This window comes from Pristiophorus japonicus, chromosome 1, assembly GCF_044704955.1.
Source record: "Pristiophorus japonicus isolate sPriJap1 chromosome 1, sPriJap1.hap1, whole genome shotgun sequence".
NCBI lineage: Eukaryota > Metazoa > Chordata > Chondrichthyes > Pristiophoridae > Pristiophorus > Pristiophorus japonicus.
This window is the reverse complement of record NC_091977.1, coordinates 81,415,364-81,435,414: the sequence shown is the minus strand read 5'-3', so window position 1 is coordinate 81,435,414 and position 20,051 is coordinate 81,415,364. Positions and strand designations below refer to the sequence as shown.

The 20,051-nt window shown below is 43.4% G+C and overlaps 1 protein-coding gene across 3 annotated transcripts in view; it reads right to left on the bottom strand.

Annotated features, from left to right (window-relative positions):
* The window catches only part of rfx3 (regulatory factor X, 3 (influences HLA class II expression)), a 576,400-nt gene that overhangs the window by 304,805 nt on the left and 251,544 nt on the right, over positions 1 to 20,051 (bottom strand). For all 3 annotated transcript variants that reach the window (XM_070881253.1, XM_070881273.1, XM_070881264.1), the window contains one exon: positions 1,178 to 1,302. In XM_070881253.1, coding sequence (XP_070737354.1) covers positions 1,178 to 1,294 — 117 coding nt within the window. In that variant the 5' untranslated portion in view covers positions 1,295 to 1,302. The remainder of the gene's footprint in view (positions 1 to 1,177; positions 1,303 to 20,051) is intronic.

Here is a 20,051-nt window from a genome sequence, read left to right as displayed (position 1 = left end):
AGGCCTCTGGTTTATTAATCCAGTAACATAGCCACTATGCTACCGTACCCCCGTACAATGAGGTGCTGTGGCATCAATGCACCTCCCCTTTAAGTACAGGCAACTCTCGATTATCCGTACACGGATCACACGGAGAACCCGCTGCAACGACACTTTTAAAAACTGTGATAGTATCCCGTGTATAGCTGCACCGAGGTGGACATTTTGCTGTTTTTCTAATCTCGGCACCGGAAAACAAGCTGATCCCAACTGCAGCAGAAAGCAATGCAAAGCTCCTGTCCAAACTACTCATTTTTGGTCTTTAACGCGCTCTTACACACGACCATTAAACCCATCCCACACACAGTCCTGCGCTGACCACTTTCTGCACCGTCCGCTGTCTGCACGAAAGCGCTGACATCAGTGTGTAACTGCAGCCCTGGGTGCAATGAATGATTTATTAAATGTTCCCACTCCAGAGAGTTTAAAATTATCCGCTTCCAACACAATAGGGTTCACCGTGTCCTTGCCTGGGTTTTTACCTTTATCTCCACGTCAAATTTGGGACCCAAACATTCTCGCCAAGTACGTGCACTCGCCCTAGCGGCAAAATTGTTTACCCGGAATAGCCCGATCTCCGAGGGACCCGGATAATCGAGAGTTGCCTGTACTGAATAAAGCCTGCGCCACACACGACTGGGAATTAGGCGGGCCCCAATATTGGTCCACTTGTTGAGCATTAAGCCAATGAGCAGCAGTTTTAGCACTGATATCACGACAATAATCATGTTAATGAGTGAGCATGAATTTTGCGTGCTACCTAGACGATTTTGAGGTGGCGCAGCTTATCATTAGACCTTAGCACTGCCCATTTTGTGGCTATATCCAATTTTTAGGCCATTTTCTTTCATGCTGAAGTTCATAATGCAAGAGGTGGAAGGTTCCAGCGGAGAAGAGAGAGCGAGGCAAAAGTGGAAGTGTTTTAATGTACCCCAGATACCGATTATTAAATATACTCTGTTCCATATATAATTGTGTTTGGAATCTCTTCAGAAGCAGTTGAAGGCTACTATTTTGCAGCCTCTCATGGATGACTAACAGTGGCACTGCTAACTATCTGGGAGTAGGCCACCTATTTCTCAGCATCATAACGAGGACAATGGTGAAAAGAAAGAGCCATTCTAGCTGAAGGACTTACTTGCTGCTGAACGGGTACTTGTTGTACCGCCTGGGCCTGCACCGCCTGCTGTCCTGCCACTGAGGTCTGCAAAGTCACTGTTGATGTGGTGTCTGAACCAGCCTCAGAGGTCTGCATATTGGGCTCTAAAGAAACAGAGGAAAACAGATCAGGATGCATTCATTCAAATGTTGAAGTCTCGGCATGAGGGGTAATAAACTCTGGTATAAATTTGGTTCGCCTCCTAGAAAGAAGAGAGAAAAAGCACACAGTATACAGCAGATGCGCTAAACTACTCTAAGCTGTTAGGCTTGGGGCTTTCCATTTCTGCAGTTACCAGTCCACGATTTAGTCTCCTGTTAAAGTGAATGGGGAAAAAAATCACAGGCTGGTGAGCCAAAAAAAATCCCAGCTTCAATGTGAACCGATTTTGGATCGGGCTGCAAAGTAGGTATGGCACAGGGCCTAAAGATACTTTATTGAAAAAAAGTGCTACTAGCTTTGACATTATAAACATAGGGGCCGGAATTGCCCCGTTATAAAAAAGAACTCCAGCAAATCTGTCAAACAGGATTTCCCTTTCGTAAAACCATGCTGACTCTGCTGAACTGTATTATGCTTTTCCAAATGTCCTGCATTTTACCAATGACAAATGTTCGGCTAAATGGTCTATAGTTTCGTGCTTTCTATCTCCCTCCTTTCTTAAATAGGGGCATTACATTTGCAGTTTTCCAATCCGCTGGGATCTCCCCAGAATCTAGGGAATTTTGATAAGATTACAACCAATGCATCCACTATTTCTGCACTTCTTTTAAGACCCTAGGGTGCAGGCCATCAGGTCCAGGGAATTGTCCACCATTCGTCCCATTAGTTTACCTAGTATTTTTTCTCCAGTGATGATGATTGCTTTAAGTTCCGCCCTCCCAATAGCCCCTTGATTATCAATTATTGGGATGCTTTTAGTGTCTTCTACCGTGAAGACCGATACAAAATATTTGTTCAAAGTCACTGCCATTTTCCTGTTTCCCATTATTAATTTCCCAGTCTCATCCTCTAAGGGACTAACATTTACTTGAGCTGTTCGCTTCCTTTTTATATACCTGTTGTCATCTTCCAAAATTCCATAAATTCTAGAATGGTTCCCCGCGGATTGGAAGGTAGCAAATGTAAGCCCACTATTTAAGAAAGGAGGGAGAGAGAAAACGGGGAACTACAGACCAGTTAGCCTGACATCAGTATTAAGGAAAATATAGCCTGTCTATATCCCCTTGAAGCCTCTTTGCATCCTCCTCACAATTTACATTCCCGCCTAGCTTTGTATCATCAGTAAACCTGGATATATTACATTTGGTCCCCTCATCCAAATCATTGATATTGATTGTGAATAGCTAAGGCCCAAGCACTGATCTTTGCGGTACCCCACTTGTTACAGTCTGCCAACCTAAAACTTACCAGTTTATTCCGACTCTCTGTTTTCTGTCTGTTAACCAATCCTCAAACCATGCTCGTATATTGCCTCCAATCCCATGAGCCTTCATTTTGTTTAATAACCTCTTGTGTGGCACCTTATCGAATGCCTTCTGAAAATTCAAATACATCACATCCACTGGTTTCCTCTTATCTATTCTGCTAATTACAACCTCAAAAAACGAACAGATTCGTTAGACATGATTTCCCTTTCATAAATCTGTGTTGACTCTGCCCTATCTTATTATTCTTTTCTAAGTGCCTTGTTACCACGTCTTTAATAATAGATTCTAGCATTTTCTCTACTATTGATGTCAGGCTAACTGGTCTATAGTTCCCTGTTTTCTCTCTCCCTCCTTTCTTAAATAGTGAGCTTGCATTTGCTACCTTCCAATCTGCGGGAACCATTCTAGAATCTATGGAATTTTGGAAGATGACAACCAATGCATCCACTATCTCTACAGTCACCTCATTCCAAATCCTAGGATATAGGCCATCAGGTCCAAGGGAATTATCGGTTTTCAGACCCATTAATTTCTCCAGCACTTTTTTTTACCAATATTAATTTCTTTCAGTTCCTCATTCTCGCCAGACCCTTGGTTCTCCAGTATATCCGGGAGGTTTTTTGCATCTTCTTCCGTGAAGACAAAGTATTTGTTTAATTTCTCTGCCATTTCCTTGTTCCTCATTGTAATTTCTCCTGTCTAAGCCTGTAAGGGACCCACATTTACTTTTGCGAATCTTTTCCTTTTTATGTACCTATAGAAGCTTTTACAGTCTGTTTTTATGTCCCTTGCTAGTTCACTCTCATATACTAGTTTCCCTGTATTTATCAATTTCTTGGTCCTCCTTTGCTGTTTATGCTCTGCAATTGAACAACAGCTGCAGGATATGATTTTTGGTGACACTCTTAATGCCATATAGATGCAATTAATACCAGCTGATTTCAAAAAGATGCACTAATAGTACAGCCCAGTGTGCCACATATGATCTGTTCACCATGTATTACCAGGACAATGGCACTCCCATATACATCAAATGACAGATGCACCACTAGAACATTGCAGAGCTTCATGCTGTCCTCTACCAACAAATATAGCTTACGTAAGGTTTATTTAGAAAAATAACTTTATTCAAAAAGTGGAAGTGACATGATAATGTATTTGTGGCTTATGAGCTTGTAAATCAAGTTCACCTATAAAACTGTCCAGTTCCTATTAGAATTGCATCCAACAAGCTTTGCCCTGAAGCCTAATCACTCTTAGGACATAGGACCTGAGTTTTGCTCCTTTCATGCAGCTTCTATTCATCTCGCTCCATGAATTGAGCAAGTAATGTAAGATGACACTCAATGGGGGTGGTTCTGCTTTTAGGCTGGGGAGGAATCTGCTGCGACAACAGCCCAGATTGTATTTGTGGAGCCCAGAGGAGCACTGGTGTACAGCGTTTGCTCTTTACAGTGCTGTCCTAAAATGGCAATTGGACTCCTATATCTATCATAGAATCCCAATTTGTCGATTAAAAGAGCTTATTGCTCAACTCAGATGGGCCCTCCAGCCACCCAGTGGTAGGCCCTGGGGAAGATAAGTCATTCTCTATCATTGCTGGGGCGGGAAATCTCAAAATCAATGATTATTTTTATGCTCAAAACTCAAAAACAAATAAATGAGGATGGTTTAATCATAAAGCATACATTACTGCAAAAATATAATGACCCTTGCTAATTCTCCTCACCTATATCTGTGTTCAGGTCTCTTATTCTACTTTCTGACTATAGTTGTTAAAGATCAGTTAGCACAGTATATAGCTTTTTATTTTCAAAGTTGCCTTAAAAGATGTTTGAGTGTATACTTAACCTGTTTCTGATTTTACACAAAAAATAACAAATTCCGGCTGCTTTCACTATTCCTTAAAATGTTTCCTGGAGGATTTTTGTTCTCATTCATTTTTCAATTGAAGAGAAGCTTACAAATAACATGTCCTGCCATCCTCTGTTAATGAACAGTTTTGCTGTCAATTATAAATATTTCTAGACACTGTAGGGATGATTTTCACTGTGGGTAATAGTATAAAGCGGGCAATATCGATTCAGCAGCCCGTTGTACATTGTTCTCAATTTCATTTCCATCGACTTCAAGAATTGTTATAAGACCGAAAACATCTTCAATATTAATGAATTTGACAAGTTGCATCCAAGCAGAATGTTAGCTTTCAACAACTGAAAATGCTTAGGCAGGAAAAAGGCAGCAAATAATCACCATTGTTAGCGGGAGCATGACTGGGGGAAAAAAGGTAATTGGGACTCCAAAAATCCCTCTGGTTTTCATGGTGTTGTTATTCTGGCTGATACCTACATAAACAACAAAAAGAGACAAGGATAGACCAGGACTAAAAGTCCCAAATTGGGGAAAAGCTAACTTTGCTAAGTTGAGAGTTGATTTGGCCACAGTGGACTGGAGACGGTTGCTTGGGGGTAGATCAGTGTCGGAACAGTGGGAGGCATTCAAGGAGGAGATCTGGAGGGCTCAGGCCAAACATGTGGGAATAACAATTCTAGTGCCCCCTGGATGTTTAGGGACCTACAGGGAGGATAAAGAAAAAAAGGGAAGCTTATGTCATATACCGACAGCTAAATACTGTAGAACCTCTGGAGTAATATAGGAACTTTAGAGGTGAAATTAAAAAGGATATTAGGAATACTAAGAGAGAGCATGAAAAATTCTTGCCAAGTAAAATCAAGGACAATCCAAAGATATTCTATAAATATATTAAGAGCAAGAGGATAACGAAAGAAAGGGTAGGGCCTATTAGAGACCATGAGGGTAATCTGTGTGTGGAGACAGAAGATGTGGGTATGCTTCTTAATTAATACTTTGCATCTGTTTTCACAAAGGAAAGGGGCAATGCAGAAACTGTTATCGAGGAGGAGTGTGAAACTCTGGATGAAATCAACATAGCGAGAGAGGAGGTATTAAGGGGTTTAGCAGCTTTGAAAGTGGATAAGTCCCCAGGTCTGGATGAAATGCATCCCAAGCGGTTGAGCGAAGCAAAAGAGGAAATAGCAGAGGCTTTGACCATCATTTTCCAGTCCTCTTTGGATTCAGGCATGGTGCCGGAGGACTGCTAATGTGGTACCCTTGTTTAAGAAGGGAGAAAGGGGTAGGCCGAATAATTAAAAGCCTGTCAGCCTAATCCCAGTGGTGGGAAAATTATTGGAAAAAATCCTTAAGGATAGGATAAATTTACATTTAGAAAGTCAAGGATCAATCAGGGACAGTCAGCACAGATTTGTCAAGCGAAGATCGTGTTTGACAAACCTGATTGAATTTTTCGAGGAGGTAACCAGGAGGGTCGATGAGGGTAGTGCGTACAATGTAAGGTATATGGACTTTAGCAAAGCTTTTGATAAGGTCCCACATGGCAGGCTGGTCATGAAGGTAAAAGCCCATGGGATCCAGGGCAAAGTGGCAAGTTGGATCCAAAATTAGCTTAGAGATAGGAAGCAAAGGGTAATAGTAGATGGAAGTTTTTGTGACGGGAAGGATGTTTCCAGTGGGGTTCCGCAGGGCTCAGTACTGGGTCCCTTGTTTTTTGTGGTATACATCAATTATCTAGATTTGAATATAGGGGGTATAATTAAGAAGTTTGCAGATGACACTAAAATTGGCTGTGTGGTTGATAATGAAGAGGAAAGTAATGGACTGCAGGAGGACAGCAATCTACTGGTCAGTGAGCAGAACACTGGTAAACGGAATTTAATTCAGAGAAGTGTGAGGTAATGCACTTGGGGAAGGCTAATAAGGAAAGGGTATACACATTAAACGGTAAAAAATAGATGAGTGAGAAGCCCTTGATACTGAGAAAAATTGCAAAAAAGGAGATTTTTTTTTTTTAAATCGACATGCTCTAAGAAAATATACACCAAAATATTACATACTTTGCAATGATAACAGGAAAAAATGTGAACAATTAAAGTTTTAAATGGGATAATAGTGTAGGTGAACAAAGGGACCTTGGAGTGCTTGTCCACAGATCCCTGAAAGTAGCAGGCCAGGTGGATAAGGTGGTTAAGAAGACATATGGAATGCTTGCCTTTATTGGCCGAGGCATAAAATGCAAGAGCAGGGAGGTATGCTTAAATTGTATAATACACTGGTTAGGCCACAGCTGGAATACTGCGTGCAGTTCTGGTTGCCATATTATAGGAAGGACGTGATTGCACTGGAGAGGATGCAGAGGAGATTTACGAGGATGCTGCCTGGAATGGAGAATCTGAGCTACGAGAACAGATTGGGCTTGTTCTCCTTGGAACATAGGAGGCTGAAGGGTGACCTCATTGAGGTGTATAAAATTTTGAGGGGCCTGGATATAATGGATAGCAAGGGCCTATTTCCATTGGTGGAAGGGTCAATTACAAGGGGGCATAGGTTTAGGGTGTATTATTTTGGTGGAAGGTTTAGAGGGGATTTGAGGGGAAGCTTCTTCATGTAGAGGGTTGTGGGGGTCTGGAACTCGCTCCCTGGAAGGGTGGTGGAGGCGGAGACCCTCACCACATTTAAAAGGTGCTTGGATGTGCACTTGAAGCACCGTAACCTGCAGGGTTATGGACCTAAAGCTGGTAAATGGGATTAGACTGGATAATCTCTTGTTGGTTGGTGCAGAAACGATGGTAAGTACTTCAGGGAATCTAATACGGCCAGTGTGATCTCCTGGACTAGTTTCAATTGCCTGGATGGATCGGAGAGTAATTTTCCCAGATTTTTTCCCCAATTGGCCTGGGTTTTTATCTGTTTTTTTGTCTCTCCCAGAAGACTGCATGGCTCCAAGTAGGGTGGAATGTAAAATGTTGCGGTGCATGAGGTATCGCAGTTGTGTGGGGCGGACTGGTTGAGCCAGATGCTCTTTACCTGTCCGCCATTGTTCATAGGTTTATATGTAACCTTCAGGGCTGCTGACTGAAGGCCGTGTGGTTCTGTGCTGGCCGGCGCGGACACGATGGACCGAAATGGGCTCCTTCTGTGCTGTAAATTTCGATGTTTCAATGACTAATGTTCTTTGAGGAATGGTTTCATCACTTTTACTCAATATGGCATTGAAAGACAGAAAAGGGGCCTTGATAGTTAACGACTGTGCAGTTAATGTTAAATGCCTACATCTAAATGTAGAATCATTGGCAACAGCTTCAAGCGGTGTAAATTCATGCCACTAGTAAAGGAAGCAGCTGCATCTGACACAGTTGATAATCCCATACGGTCCCGGAGGGCAAACTCTAAAGCTGTGAATCCATTTGGGCACACGAGTCCTCTATTGTGACTGCAAGCAGTTTGATTAGGTTGTCAGTGTTGAAAAGGAAGTCCTGATGTCTGGATTGCTGACCGACAAGGAAATTGTTAATGTTTTTTGGAGGGAGGATGCTGCTGCTTGTGAGAGTGTGAGGAGCAAGGTTAAGTGAGTGGTTCCAGCTAGAAAACAGGCAGAGAAAGCAGCTTCCACCATGTCCAGGCTGTCCAATTCTGCATGATTGCTGAATGCACGGCTGACAACCAAGCTCGATGTCCCAATAGAACTTTTCTCTGCAGTAAATATTTTGTGAACCAATGTGCTGTCATAGGAACATAGGAACAGAAGTAGGCCATTCAGCCCCTTGAGCCTGTTCTGCCATTCAAATAGATCATGGCTGACCTGTATCCAAACTCCATCTACCTGCCTTGGTAACCCTCAATACCCTTGGCTAACAAAAATCTATCAATCTCAGTTCAATTCCTGTCAACTAGAAGCAAACCATAATCACTGAATATTTTGCAAAAAGACTGAAATTAGCACTACACACTTTATATGCTGTTTAAATATCAATCACATGCATTTCAATCGATGGGTTTATATTTTCTGGGATTTGTTTAGTGTCATTGTAGTGCTTTGCTGTGCTGTTTCATTAAAATTGCTTAATTTAAACTAGTGGAAATTAAATTTTATTTAGTAAAAAGTGACTTTAAATTCACAGGATTCTACACCACGACTATGATTTAATCAGAGTATTTCAGAGTAAAGGCTGTGGGACTGTGTCGCTGAAATTGGGTTTTCCATTAAAGGGGAGGCCCGCTGCACGCTCTGCAGTCCCTTTGGTGGCCGCCAGTGGATCACCAGGGACACCCTCGAAACGGAATGCCGGGCTGCAGGATGGTGGCCCGGTCGAGGTGCGAGCCACCATTGTCAGGCCAACAGAAGAGTCAGCCGACAGAACAATATGGCGGCCCATGCCACAAACGGCCTCTCCTTTAAGGGGAGCCCTGGCGGCGGATATCTGCCAGCTTTGCGACCTGCGATGCTGCTGGTGGCATCAGCCGACACCATCTTCGCTGTCTACGGGGCAAATCCGCCCGCGGGGCGCAAAGGGATCGGCACATATGGGGACGACGTCATCGCCGTGCGTGTGCCAGCCAGGTGCACAAATCGCGGGGCACGGCGCTTACAACACAATGCCCCTCAAACCTCTGGGGCAATTTCCCTGGAAGCACTATCAAACCCTACCCCTGGGCGATAACCTTGCTGCACCCCATTAGTGTCCCCTGGAGGCGCTAATGGGGCTATAAAAAAGGGTAATTTCACCCAGTAGATTTCTACTTTTACAACAGTTAGTTTGAAGTGGTCAAAGCTCTCCACTGAATGATCAGTACAATCATTGGTTCCCCAAATTTGCTGAATGCAATGACTTTATTAATTTTATTATAAAATCAGGGAGAGAAATTCAGATGGTTTGTGACTCCCATTACCGATTTTGCGCCCAGGTTTTGGGGCGGGGGCAGGGAAACTCAGCGGAGGCGGAATACCGGTAGCGTCCCGGGCTGCTGCGCCTCCGACGATGACGCCATGGGTGTGCGCAGTGCCCTGTAGTTGCCCCGTGGCAGAAATTGGGCAGCGTTCCATGAGGCTGCCGCGGGTGATGTCAGCGCCAACCTCGTGGGCCGCGAAGTGGGCCGCACTCCATTCGCGAGGTGAAATTTAAAGGGGAGGTGCGCACCGCCATTTTGCCCTGTTGGCTGACTTACCATTCCGGCCTTCCGTTATTTTTTTCGCGGGTTCTGTGCTGCGATGATGCAGTCTGGCAATCCGCTTCTGTGCTGGGCTGCGACCACATCTCCAGTGGTTTAGCGGAGGCCCCTTGCCCCACTGCAGACCTCGCAGCATGCCCTTCCCTTTAACGGAAGAGGAGGGCCCTGTGCTTGCGTCAGTGCTGCATGGAGAGGCTGTCTGGCGCTGCAACATTCGCTCACTTAGCGCCCCAGTACCATCCCCGAGAGGAAGCGGACGCCCGACATTGGGCTTGATTTCCTGTCGGAGGCGGTCACCCCAATTTTGCTGCTGGGGCGGGACGTTTGCGCCGGGTGCAGGAAGACCGCCTCGCCAAGGGTGCCACTCCCAAACGGGGCAATATGCAATTTCGGCCCCTTAAAGGTTTTGTAGGCAAGCAACACTTATTTTGGAGCAAAACCTCATTATTCCCTCTTGGCCCTTGGCCAGGCAAACAGAAAATTACAAGGAGGAAATCCATGAGCTATAATTGCTTGCTTTTGTGGATGCAAAAGGTACTTTGCAGTGTTAAAAAATAAACACCAGCATTCTAATGGATTTGCGATTTAGAAAAATAACAATTCCAAGCATCGAGGAGGTACAGAGGGTAACAGCATTTTTGATTGTGTATTCTGCTTACATTACAGGTGATTAATAACTTGTTTTAAGATAATATGATTAATTTAATTGATTTTTTATAATGTTAACTTTTATTACGATTACTATGGGCCTGATATTGACTAGGAGTTTGGAAAAGAGTGTCGCGGGGATGGGGGTAGGTTTTAAGACCGGAAACCCGGAGTTGAATCTGACAGGACCTGTTTTAAATTTTATCAACAGGTTTTACAGGCTGTCTGTTGGGCTGGAAAGAAACCGGGCAGTGGACGTCAGGTCAGTCCATCATCGTCTAGGGGGCAGGGGGCGCGTAGGGGCAATTGGACATTCTTGGGGGTGGAGGGGGGGGAGGTAGAATCATAGAATGGTGGGAGTTGGACATAGTGGGGGAGGAGTTGGACAGTGCGGGGGATATATGGGAGATTGTGTGCGATGGTGCGGATGGGAGGGGGCGGCGGCGGCTAAGTCGGACATCGGCGGGGAAGTGGTGGGGGCTCAGGAGTGGTGAGGCATGGCCCATAAGCAGTGCCATGAAGGCCTTTGCCACATTGGCCCAGTCCTTACATAAGAACATAAGAATTAGGAGCAGGTGTCAGCCATTCGGCCCTTTGAGCCTGCTCCACCATTCAATAAGATCATGGCTGATTCTTTACTTCAACTCCACTTTCCTGCACTATCCCCATATCCCTTGTTTGCCTCCTACCATCTGCCAGGATTCCTGAGGCCCAGGTACCCTGCCTGCATGTGTTAAAGCCACATAAGGAGATATTAGGACAGGTTAGGTTTACCAGAATGATAGAGACTCCAAGGGTTAAATTACGAGGAGAGATTACACAAATTAGGATTGTAATCCCTAGAATTTAGAAGGTTAAGGGGCTATTTGATCAAAGTTTTCAAAATATTAGGCGGAACAGACAGGGTAGATAGAGAGAAACTATTGCTGCTGGTTGGGGAGTCTAGGACTTGGGGGCATAGTCTAAAAATTAGAGTCAAATCTTTCAGTTGTGAAATTAGGAAACACTTCCACACACAAAGGGCTCAAGTTTCGGACACTCGCTAGAACGGCACACATCGGAGAGGCCCGCCTAATTTGTAGAATAGAAATTGCGCCGAATACTTACCTCGCAATTCTCCGATATCCGTAGGACCGTTTCCAGCTCGGCGCGGCGCAACAGGAGCTGCTGGGGGCGAGCTACAGCCCTGCGCCAAAAACAGTGCTGGCAGCTGCGCGCGTGCACAGTAACTCCTGGCACTCCCAGCACGTCCTGTCTCCGGGCGACGACCCTATCCCTGGCCTAAGGGACGTCGCCCCTATCCCGGGCCAAGTGGCCTGATACCTCTTACCTAGTCAGCGACGGGGTCCACCCGCCCGGCATCTCGCTGGGGGCGGGACCCGCTCGAAGTCCTCGGCGGTGGCCCGGCTTCTCGGTGCGGGCGTCAGCGTTGTCGGCGGCGTCGGGGCCTGCCTGCCCGGCATCTCGCTGGGGGCGGGCCCCGCCTAAAGTACTCCGCGGCAACCCGGCTTCTCGGTGCTGGCGTCGGCGGCGGGCCCGCCTGCCTGGCATCTCGCTGGGGGTGGGCCCAGCCCGAAGTCCTCAACGGCGGCGATCATCGCTGGGTGCGGGAACCGCCCGAAGTGGTGTTGGCGGGGCGCGCCTGACCATCACCTCCTGGGGGGGGGCACTGTCCCAGCATGCTGTTGGAGGGTTCCCAGTGCTGCAGGTGAGTAGAAACTTAATTATTTTTATTTATTGATTGATATATTTTTTTCTTTATTTTTTTGTTTTTTTGGTTTCATTTTATTATTCTTTAATTTTTTTTTGGTTTGATTTTTTTATTATTTAATTTTTTTTGGTTTGATTTTTTATTACTTTTATTTTTAATTTTTATTGATTGATTTATTGGTTGATTTATTGATTTATTTATCATTTATTATTAATGATGGCTCTTTATTTGTAAAAGTGAAGTGTTTAATGCTTGTAAACTTCTCTTCCCACCCGCCGTCCCCCCTCGTTCCCTACGCCTAATTTATAAAGTGTAGGCAAGGTTTTTCTGAGCTTACTCCAAAATCTACACTTACTCCATTCTAAGTTATTTTGGAGTAAGTTTTTGCTGCCTAAACTTGCAAAACAGGCGTAAGTGGCTGGACACGCCCCCTTTTGAAAAAAAAATCTGTTCTAAAATGAAACTATTCAAACTCACGAGAACTGGAGCAAACTAAATGCCGAGAATTGCAATTTCTAAGATGCTCCATTCTAAACTAGTTGCTCCAAAAAAAATAGGAGCAACTCAGGCCGAAACTTGAGCTCAAAGGGTGGGAGAAGTTTGGAACTCTCTTCCGCAAACAGTCTTTGATGCTAGATCAATTGTTAATTTTAAACTGAGATTGATAGATTTTTGTTCATCAAAGGCTTTAAGGGATATGGGGCAAAGGCAGGTATATAGCATTAGGTTGCAGATCTATTATGAATTCATTGAATAGCAGAACAGGCTCGAGCGGCTAAATGGCCTACTCCTGTTCCTAAGCCACAGCCATTAGTGGTGGAGCAAAGAAAATTGGGTTTTCACAAGAGGCCAGAATTGGAAGAGCACAGAGATCTTGGAGGGTTATCGGGCTGGAGGAGGTTACAGAGTTGAGGTGGTGTGAGGCCATGAAAGGATTTGAAAACAAAGATGAGAATTTTTAAATTGAAGCAATGCCAGACCAGGAGTCAATGTAGGTCAGCGAGCACAGGGGTGATGGGTGAATGAAACTTGGTGCAGCAAAGTTTTTGGATGAGCTCAAGTTTATGGAGGGTGCAAGGTGGGAGTCCAGCCAGGAATAGTGAGTCCAGAGGTAACAAAGGCACGGCTGAGGGTTTCAGCAGCAGGTGAGCTAAGGCAGGGGCGGAGACAGGCAATGTTACTGAGAGGAAAGTAGGCAGCCTTGGTGATGGAGAGGATATGGGTTTGGAAGCTCAGCTCAGGATCAAATAGGAGGCCAAGATTGTGAACAGTCTGGTTCAGTCTCAGACAGTGGATAGTGAGAAGGATGGAGTCGGTGTCTAGTATACGGCGTTTGCGATGGGGGCCGAAGACAATGGCCCTGATATTTACGGGATGCGGAAATGCGGGTAATGCGGAGATCCTGCCAAATTTAACGATGGCACCGCATTTGAACTTTTATTTCTCCATTTTCCTGCTGGCAGATAGCCCGATGGAGAGGCTTGCTGGCTGTCGGGCAGAAAGGCCTGCGCTGGAACACTGTACCCACAGAGCAGGGAGGAAGGAGGGGGAGATCGGAGTGTGGGTCGGGAATAGGTTTGCTGGAGAGGCCAGGCCCACAAGCAGTGCTGGAAAGGCACTTAGCTTTGGATGGATCCAGCCATTCTCACCTCCCTTCAGCTTCTGGGTTTCCCGAGCCGTTAAATGTGAAAGGCTGTTAAAATTTGAGGCATGTAGCTTTATTAATGGACACACCTTGAAAGCAGGTCATTCGCCCGTCTCTCAACCCGCCTCCGTTAAAACCGTAAATGTGTGTGTTGGAGGCAGGTTGGGGCCGGGTTTCAGATTTTTAAATTTTAACCTACCTCCCGCCCCTGGTGGGGGGTTAAAATTATCCCCAATGGCTTTGGTCTTCCCAATATTTAATTGGAAGAAATTACTGCTCATCCAATAGTGGATATCAGACACGCAACATGACAAATCAGAGGCAGTGAAGGGTCAAGAGAGGTGGTGGCGAGTTAGAGCTGGGTGTCATCAGCATACATGTGTAACCCAATGTGTTTTTGGATGATGTAGCCGAGGGGTAGCATGAAGTGAGAAATGGGAGGGGGCCAAGGATAGATCCTTGGAAGACTTAAGAGGTAACGGTGCAGGAGTGCAAAGAGAAGCCATTGCAAGTCTTAAAAGTTAATGCCATTACAAGTGAGTCACAAAGCCAAGATATTTCATTCCATGACTAAGGACAAAGACAAAAAAATGGGATAAATTGCAAAATTTGCCATGGGCAAGTACACAGAAAAAAATTATCACATTGCTTTAATTCCATGCAGCTATGATAAAATGTGCCACAGAGCACCTGAATATTGTAGTGGTACAGCAGTTGTCAGGTCTAGTTTCAATATAATGTAACTGTGAATAGATTGCATCCTTAACAGGATGCATAAATCACTGTTAATTTGGTACTCGAAATCACTAACACACCTTTTAATTTACTGCAGTTCAGGGACCTAAAAGAACCTCAGTCACTATTCAAACACAGAGCTACACATTTAGGCAATGCTCCACATCATTGTTGTTCAATCCACATCATCATCATTCAGTGGAAACTAACTGTAGTTTTATTTGTTTTTCTTTTTTAATTGATGTGCAGTATACAATTATGTACCATTAACATATTGTAGCTGGAACTTTATTCCTATTCAGTCACTTGGATACATTCTGTCTTATAAATACAAAATGCAAGAGAGTTTTACTTTAAGTACCTCTTTCAAGAAATCATTAGCTTTAAATTCCTTTTATTTTGCCGTTGTGTTGAATTTTTTTTTAAATAGCTAGCGTTAATAGTGAATGCTGATGACATAATTGGCAGACCTCACTTGCAGCATTACTAGCATAATGGGCTGAAAATTGTGGCCTCGCTGGGTGTGTACGATGTGCACACGCACTTGGCGAGGCCTCACAAAAGCCAGTTCTTGGCATGCAATGCGCATGCGCGGAGAACCAGCTTTACCGATCTATCAAAATTTCTTTAGACAGATGCTATGCATCCCCGCAGGAAGGACATCCACGGGGCAGAGATTGGGTTATTTGCCCAACTCTTGCCCAGCGAATGTCCTTCAAACTCTTACTCCTGGTAAAAGCAGGCGTATAGCCTACCAGCTGAAGAACATAGAAAAATTAAATTTAATCATTCATTTTTATATTAAAAACCCTGTAAGTTTATTTTTAACCCTATTAAAACATATTTAAAAAATTCCAAAAAATATTTTTGTTTCTAAAGCATTTAATTACCTTCAATTTTAATTAATTTTAAATATAAGAGGTTTTTTTTAATTTATTGTGTTGTGTTTCTTGTTTTAGAGGGGTATTCTCATTGATAGTAATGGGAGCCCTTACAAACAGAGCTCCCATTATTATCAATGAGAATACAAGATGTTCATTGGTGGCCCATGTGATTCCAATCTAGACTTGCGTATGTGGAAGACATGTTCCCGTACGCTGCACAGCAAATGAAAGCCTCAGACCGGAATCCTACATTTCTCCGGGACCACCAGGTATTTTCGTAGATTTTTTTTCGGGTTGGAGGCATTTGTCTGAAGATACACTTTTGAAGCAGTGTTGGGAAAACTATTGGGCAGTTGTTTGATTATTGGCTCATCACCAGTTAGGCTTTGTAGGCCACGTTTTCATGGATTTAGTAACAACTTAACACTCCTGTGGACATTAGAACTAAATTTTACCATGGAGGTGTCTTTGGTGCTCAAGAAAAAGATCAAGGTAAAATAAACTCTGGTTTAAATATTGCAAGGGATAGTAGCAAGTATTTCTAAATGAGTTTCAGCTAACGTGTAAAAACTGATAGCTTCAAAAGATCATCCATTTGAAAATGTGTTCTTAAATGCATGTCAAGACAGGTTAACAATAACGGCCAACTGCTGGCGATTAATGAGAGTGGTGTTATATTGTTACACACGGGTATGTGGAGCACACTAAAAGGCTGTGATACAAGAGCACTGATGCTTTTGCAAAAAAAATATTGGTCGCCTAGAATGCATAGGGATCAATATGGTCTTGGAGGTTAAGTGAGCATTAAATAAAAGTGATAGCAATATACGAGTTGGCGGTACAGGCTATCCTGTGTCCTATTACACCCCTTTCCAGCAGTGGACTGTTGGGACATAAATTACACAGTGTGTGTCACTGCATAGGCTGAAAAAAAATCTGAACAAACACTGCAATGACTGCTAAATTGTCCATGTTTCATTTTCCTTTTTAAAATTTTTTCTTGGGATGCGGTCGACTGTGGCAAAGCTACATTTATTGCCCCCACCACCAAGAAAAGGCATAAAACTACATCCTTACTGTGACTCATCTCTAAGTTCTTTAAAGTGCTTACTGTGCTGTTACTAAGAAAGAAGTCAAAGGCCAGTTCTTGGTTGATGACTGGGAATGTAGCAATGCGCCTTTTCATGCAGGAGACAGGTTTCACATAACAAAAACTGAGCTTGGGGTTGTGTTTTACTTAATTAAAGCAACTGCAGTCTAAGCACACTAAACTTTTTAAATAACTAATATCTGATTTTCCAACTGGATGAGGTCATTTTATAAAAGCGTAGAACTTTAATTTCTCCCAAAAATATCAGACTCGTGTCTCTTCCAAAATAATACGTTGCCAGACATCTCAGTTACAGATTCTACTGTCCCTTTCCATCCTCCTCAACTCAAAGATACTTTTTTCCAGTCATTTCAGACTCTCGCATATCCTTGTTTACTATTTGCACACCACACAAACACCCCCCATTCCCACATCCTGCTACCCCACCAATGTTTCAGACCCCAGTACCTGCATCCCAGTCGCTTCACATCCATACACCCCTTTCCTCCAATGCTCCAAGATGCTGGCATCTTGTCTGCTGTTCCCAAGCCTCACCATCCACATTACATTGCTGCCGAATCGCCACCACCACTCCCCAAGTTCAGAAACCCCTCCTAGGGTTCTCCCCCGCAATACTCCCACACCCTCATACCACCCTTTATCACTGCTACATTTCAGCAAGGCCTCCTACCACTTCCATACTCCGAACACACTACTTCTTAACTCCAGAACTCCCATCACTACTCCACTGATCGCTCTCCCCGATACTCCCAGATGCCACCACTGTTCTAGCCCAGGACTATCTGCCCAACAATGCCAAGCCCCATGATCTCTCCCCTTCCCAGTACAACAACACTATTTACATGCCACATCTTCCCTATTATCTTCCCATGTATCTTGCACTTTAAAAAAATAAGATGGGAGGTTGACTACATAGGTTAAATAAACTTAATAATAGTGAGGGAATCTGATTTAAATTTTCCACAAAAATATGGGCATAATCACATAATTTGAAGCCAAAAACACTCCCATAATACTTTCTAATAAAAATGCTTTTTAATTTATTCAATTGATGTAAATCATTGGTTCAAATAATATATTATATGTTACGAGCATAAAACTGTATATCCTTTGATTAATATTGAGCAATACCACGGGAGATCTATTAGTAATACATTAAAAAGATTGCATACAGTGCACTCTAACTCAATTTCCGCAACATTTTTTGTGTAATGTTTCTGTGTCACACTTAATCATGGTCAAATTTATTACAATGTACATTTTTGTTGCAAGCTGCTTTCAGTTGATGCGGTGATATACAAATTTATTCTACCTCAAGCAAATTTCATCCAGTCAGTTGGGTAACGTGCATATTTATTCTTTGGGATTTATTTATATATTAATGTTAGAAGATTTGAAGGCTGACCAAGCAAACCAATCAAATTACTCAAAAATATTCCAACTTCTTTAGACCACAATTTTTTTCTCTCAGTAACCCAAAGTTCTAATGTTCAAAACAAGGTTTTAAGTAAAGTATAGAAAAATAAATATTTCACAATAATACATTTAACTATAAATCTGCCTTTTGCATATTTATCTTCATTATAATTTTTACATGGAAGCCTCAGAATCTTAAAAGCCTGGGTTTCAATTTTATATCTCGACCTAGAACTGATCGTCCGTTAGCTTCAGGAAGAAGTCGCAGTTTAATGGACCATGCAATTTCAGGCCATGCATCACTGGATTTTTTCCACTGTTTGTCCTGTGATAGGAAGAAAGAAAGTCAGAAATCCTAACAGATTCAAAAACACAGGGGAATATTTTTTCCTTCAGGCAATGTTACATTTTAACTATTATCACTGCTGAAGGAAAATGTTAAAAATCTTTCCTCAATAAAAAAAAGAGACAGACAAATAGCATCTTCTGTTATTATATTTAATGCCAAAACAAGGAATTCACTTTTCTCAATGGAAAGCCATTCATCTCTTCACTATGGTTAAGAATATTTCTCTTTTTCAGTCAAATGCGGTGCAAGATCATTTTTCAGGTAAATTTTAGAATATTTCCAACTGAAAGTGAGATTGGTGTGTGTGTGTGTGTGTGTGTGTGTGTGTGTGAGTGAGGGAGAGCGAGAGTCTAAGGTAAGGGCTAGACTTTCGACTTCATTGTCGGCAATTTTCTTGGCGGTACAGCTGCTTTTCCGCCCGGCGAAAGTTTCCACTTAAGTTATTCAATCTTATCGCCCACATTCGAAGACAGCCACCGGGAGCAAACCGTCCACATACAATGCCAAGAACAACAGGGCGTAAGTTTGGCCCCAATCGCCGACGTCCAGATCGCCGAGAAACCCGCCCTGTAAAAGCTGCTTAAACAAGGCGGTAAATGAGTACCCTGCAAAGAAAGGGAAATTAAAGGTTCCTTATTTATTTATTTTTAATTTTAAAACGACGATTTGGTATAAAACTGTCCTGGGAATGCTTTTTACGTTTTTTTTTTTAAATTGAAAATTTTTATTTAAGTTTTCCCCCTCCCTAGGCCCAGCGCAGCCTCGAACTAAATTTTAGTACTTATCGTCCATTCCGGTAACGACCGCCCATGTTACTAACTTTCCACTTAACCACTGAGAAAACCACCGACAGTGCAAGAGAAAAATTTGGCATTAGGGGTACCAATGGGACAAGGGGTAAAGTGCTGGTTCCTGCACTGACCCATAAGGAGGTAAAAGGCCTCTCTTTGGCCTTGTACATTCCAGTACCAAGGCTCCAGAAGTTATTAATTCAATAATATTCCGACAGGATACGATGTGAGAACCTAAACAGACATTGATAAGACCTTGCGAAGAGGCTCGAGGAAGACTCACGGGCACCAAGGAGAATCAACAAATTCTAGTCACGGCCCAAGGTGGTCACGAGGGTCTCGGCCTGTCAATCCAAAGTAGCACTAATAAGATAGTCCAATTAGAGAAGTAGCACTGATAAGGTAGTCCGATTAGAGATCTAGGGAGGTCTTACCAGGGAACGGAGGGGTTTTTGAAATGTATAAAAGTTGTATGATTGTGCTGTTCGGGAAGCATCTCCACTCACAGGCGGCTGTGATGAGAGGTGTTCCCGGATGTTCGTAATAAAAGATCGTTATACCTTGCCATTCGTCTCTGTCTGCTAACTCCGGGAGCTGTTACGCGGGTTGGGGCGAACGTCGACCCTCTATATCAGGGGGCCCGCTCGTGGGAGGAGAAGCCTTCCCATTTTCCCTTACAACAGTGAGTGTGCAACGCCCAATTTTTCGCCAGGGCGATTAGGTTTAATTACTTTAAACATAAAAATGGAAATTCTCGCCAGCGTTACTCACAGAATGTTAGCGGTTCTTCTCAGCGGGCAATCGGGCGTTGAGGGCCTTTCGGTAAAGTCTAGCCCATGGTGTGAGTAAAATCATGCATGCATGATTCTGCACCCTCCCATACATCACAGAGCTGCCCTGCAACTGTGGCCCCACCTGCTAAATCACACAAACTCATCGAACCACTGGTCTATTGTGGGCCATTTATTTTTACATCCAGATTATCTTTTATTCCTTTTCTTTTCATTTTTGTTACTTTAAAAAAAAAAAAAAATCGTGCCCATTCTTTATCCTTTTTCATTGCCGATCCAGCTTGGTCCCGTCCCCCAA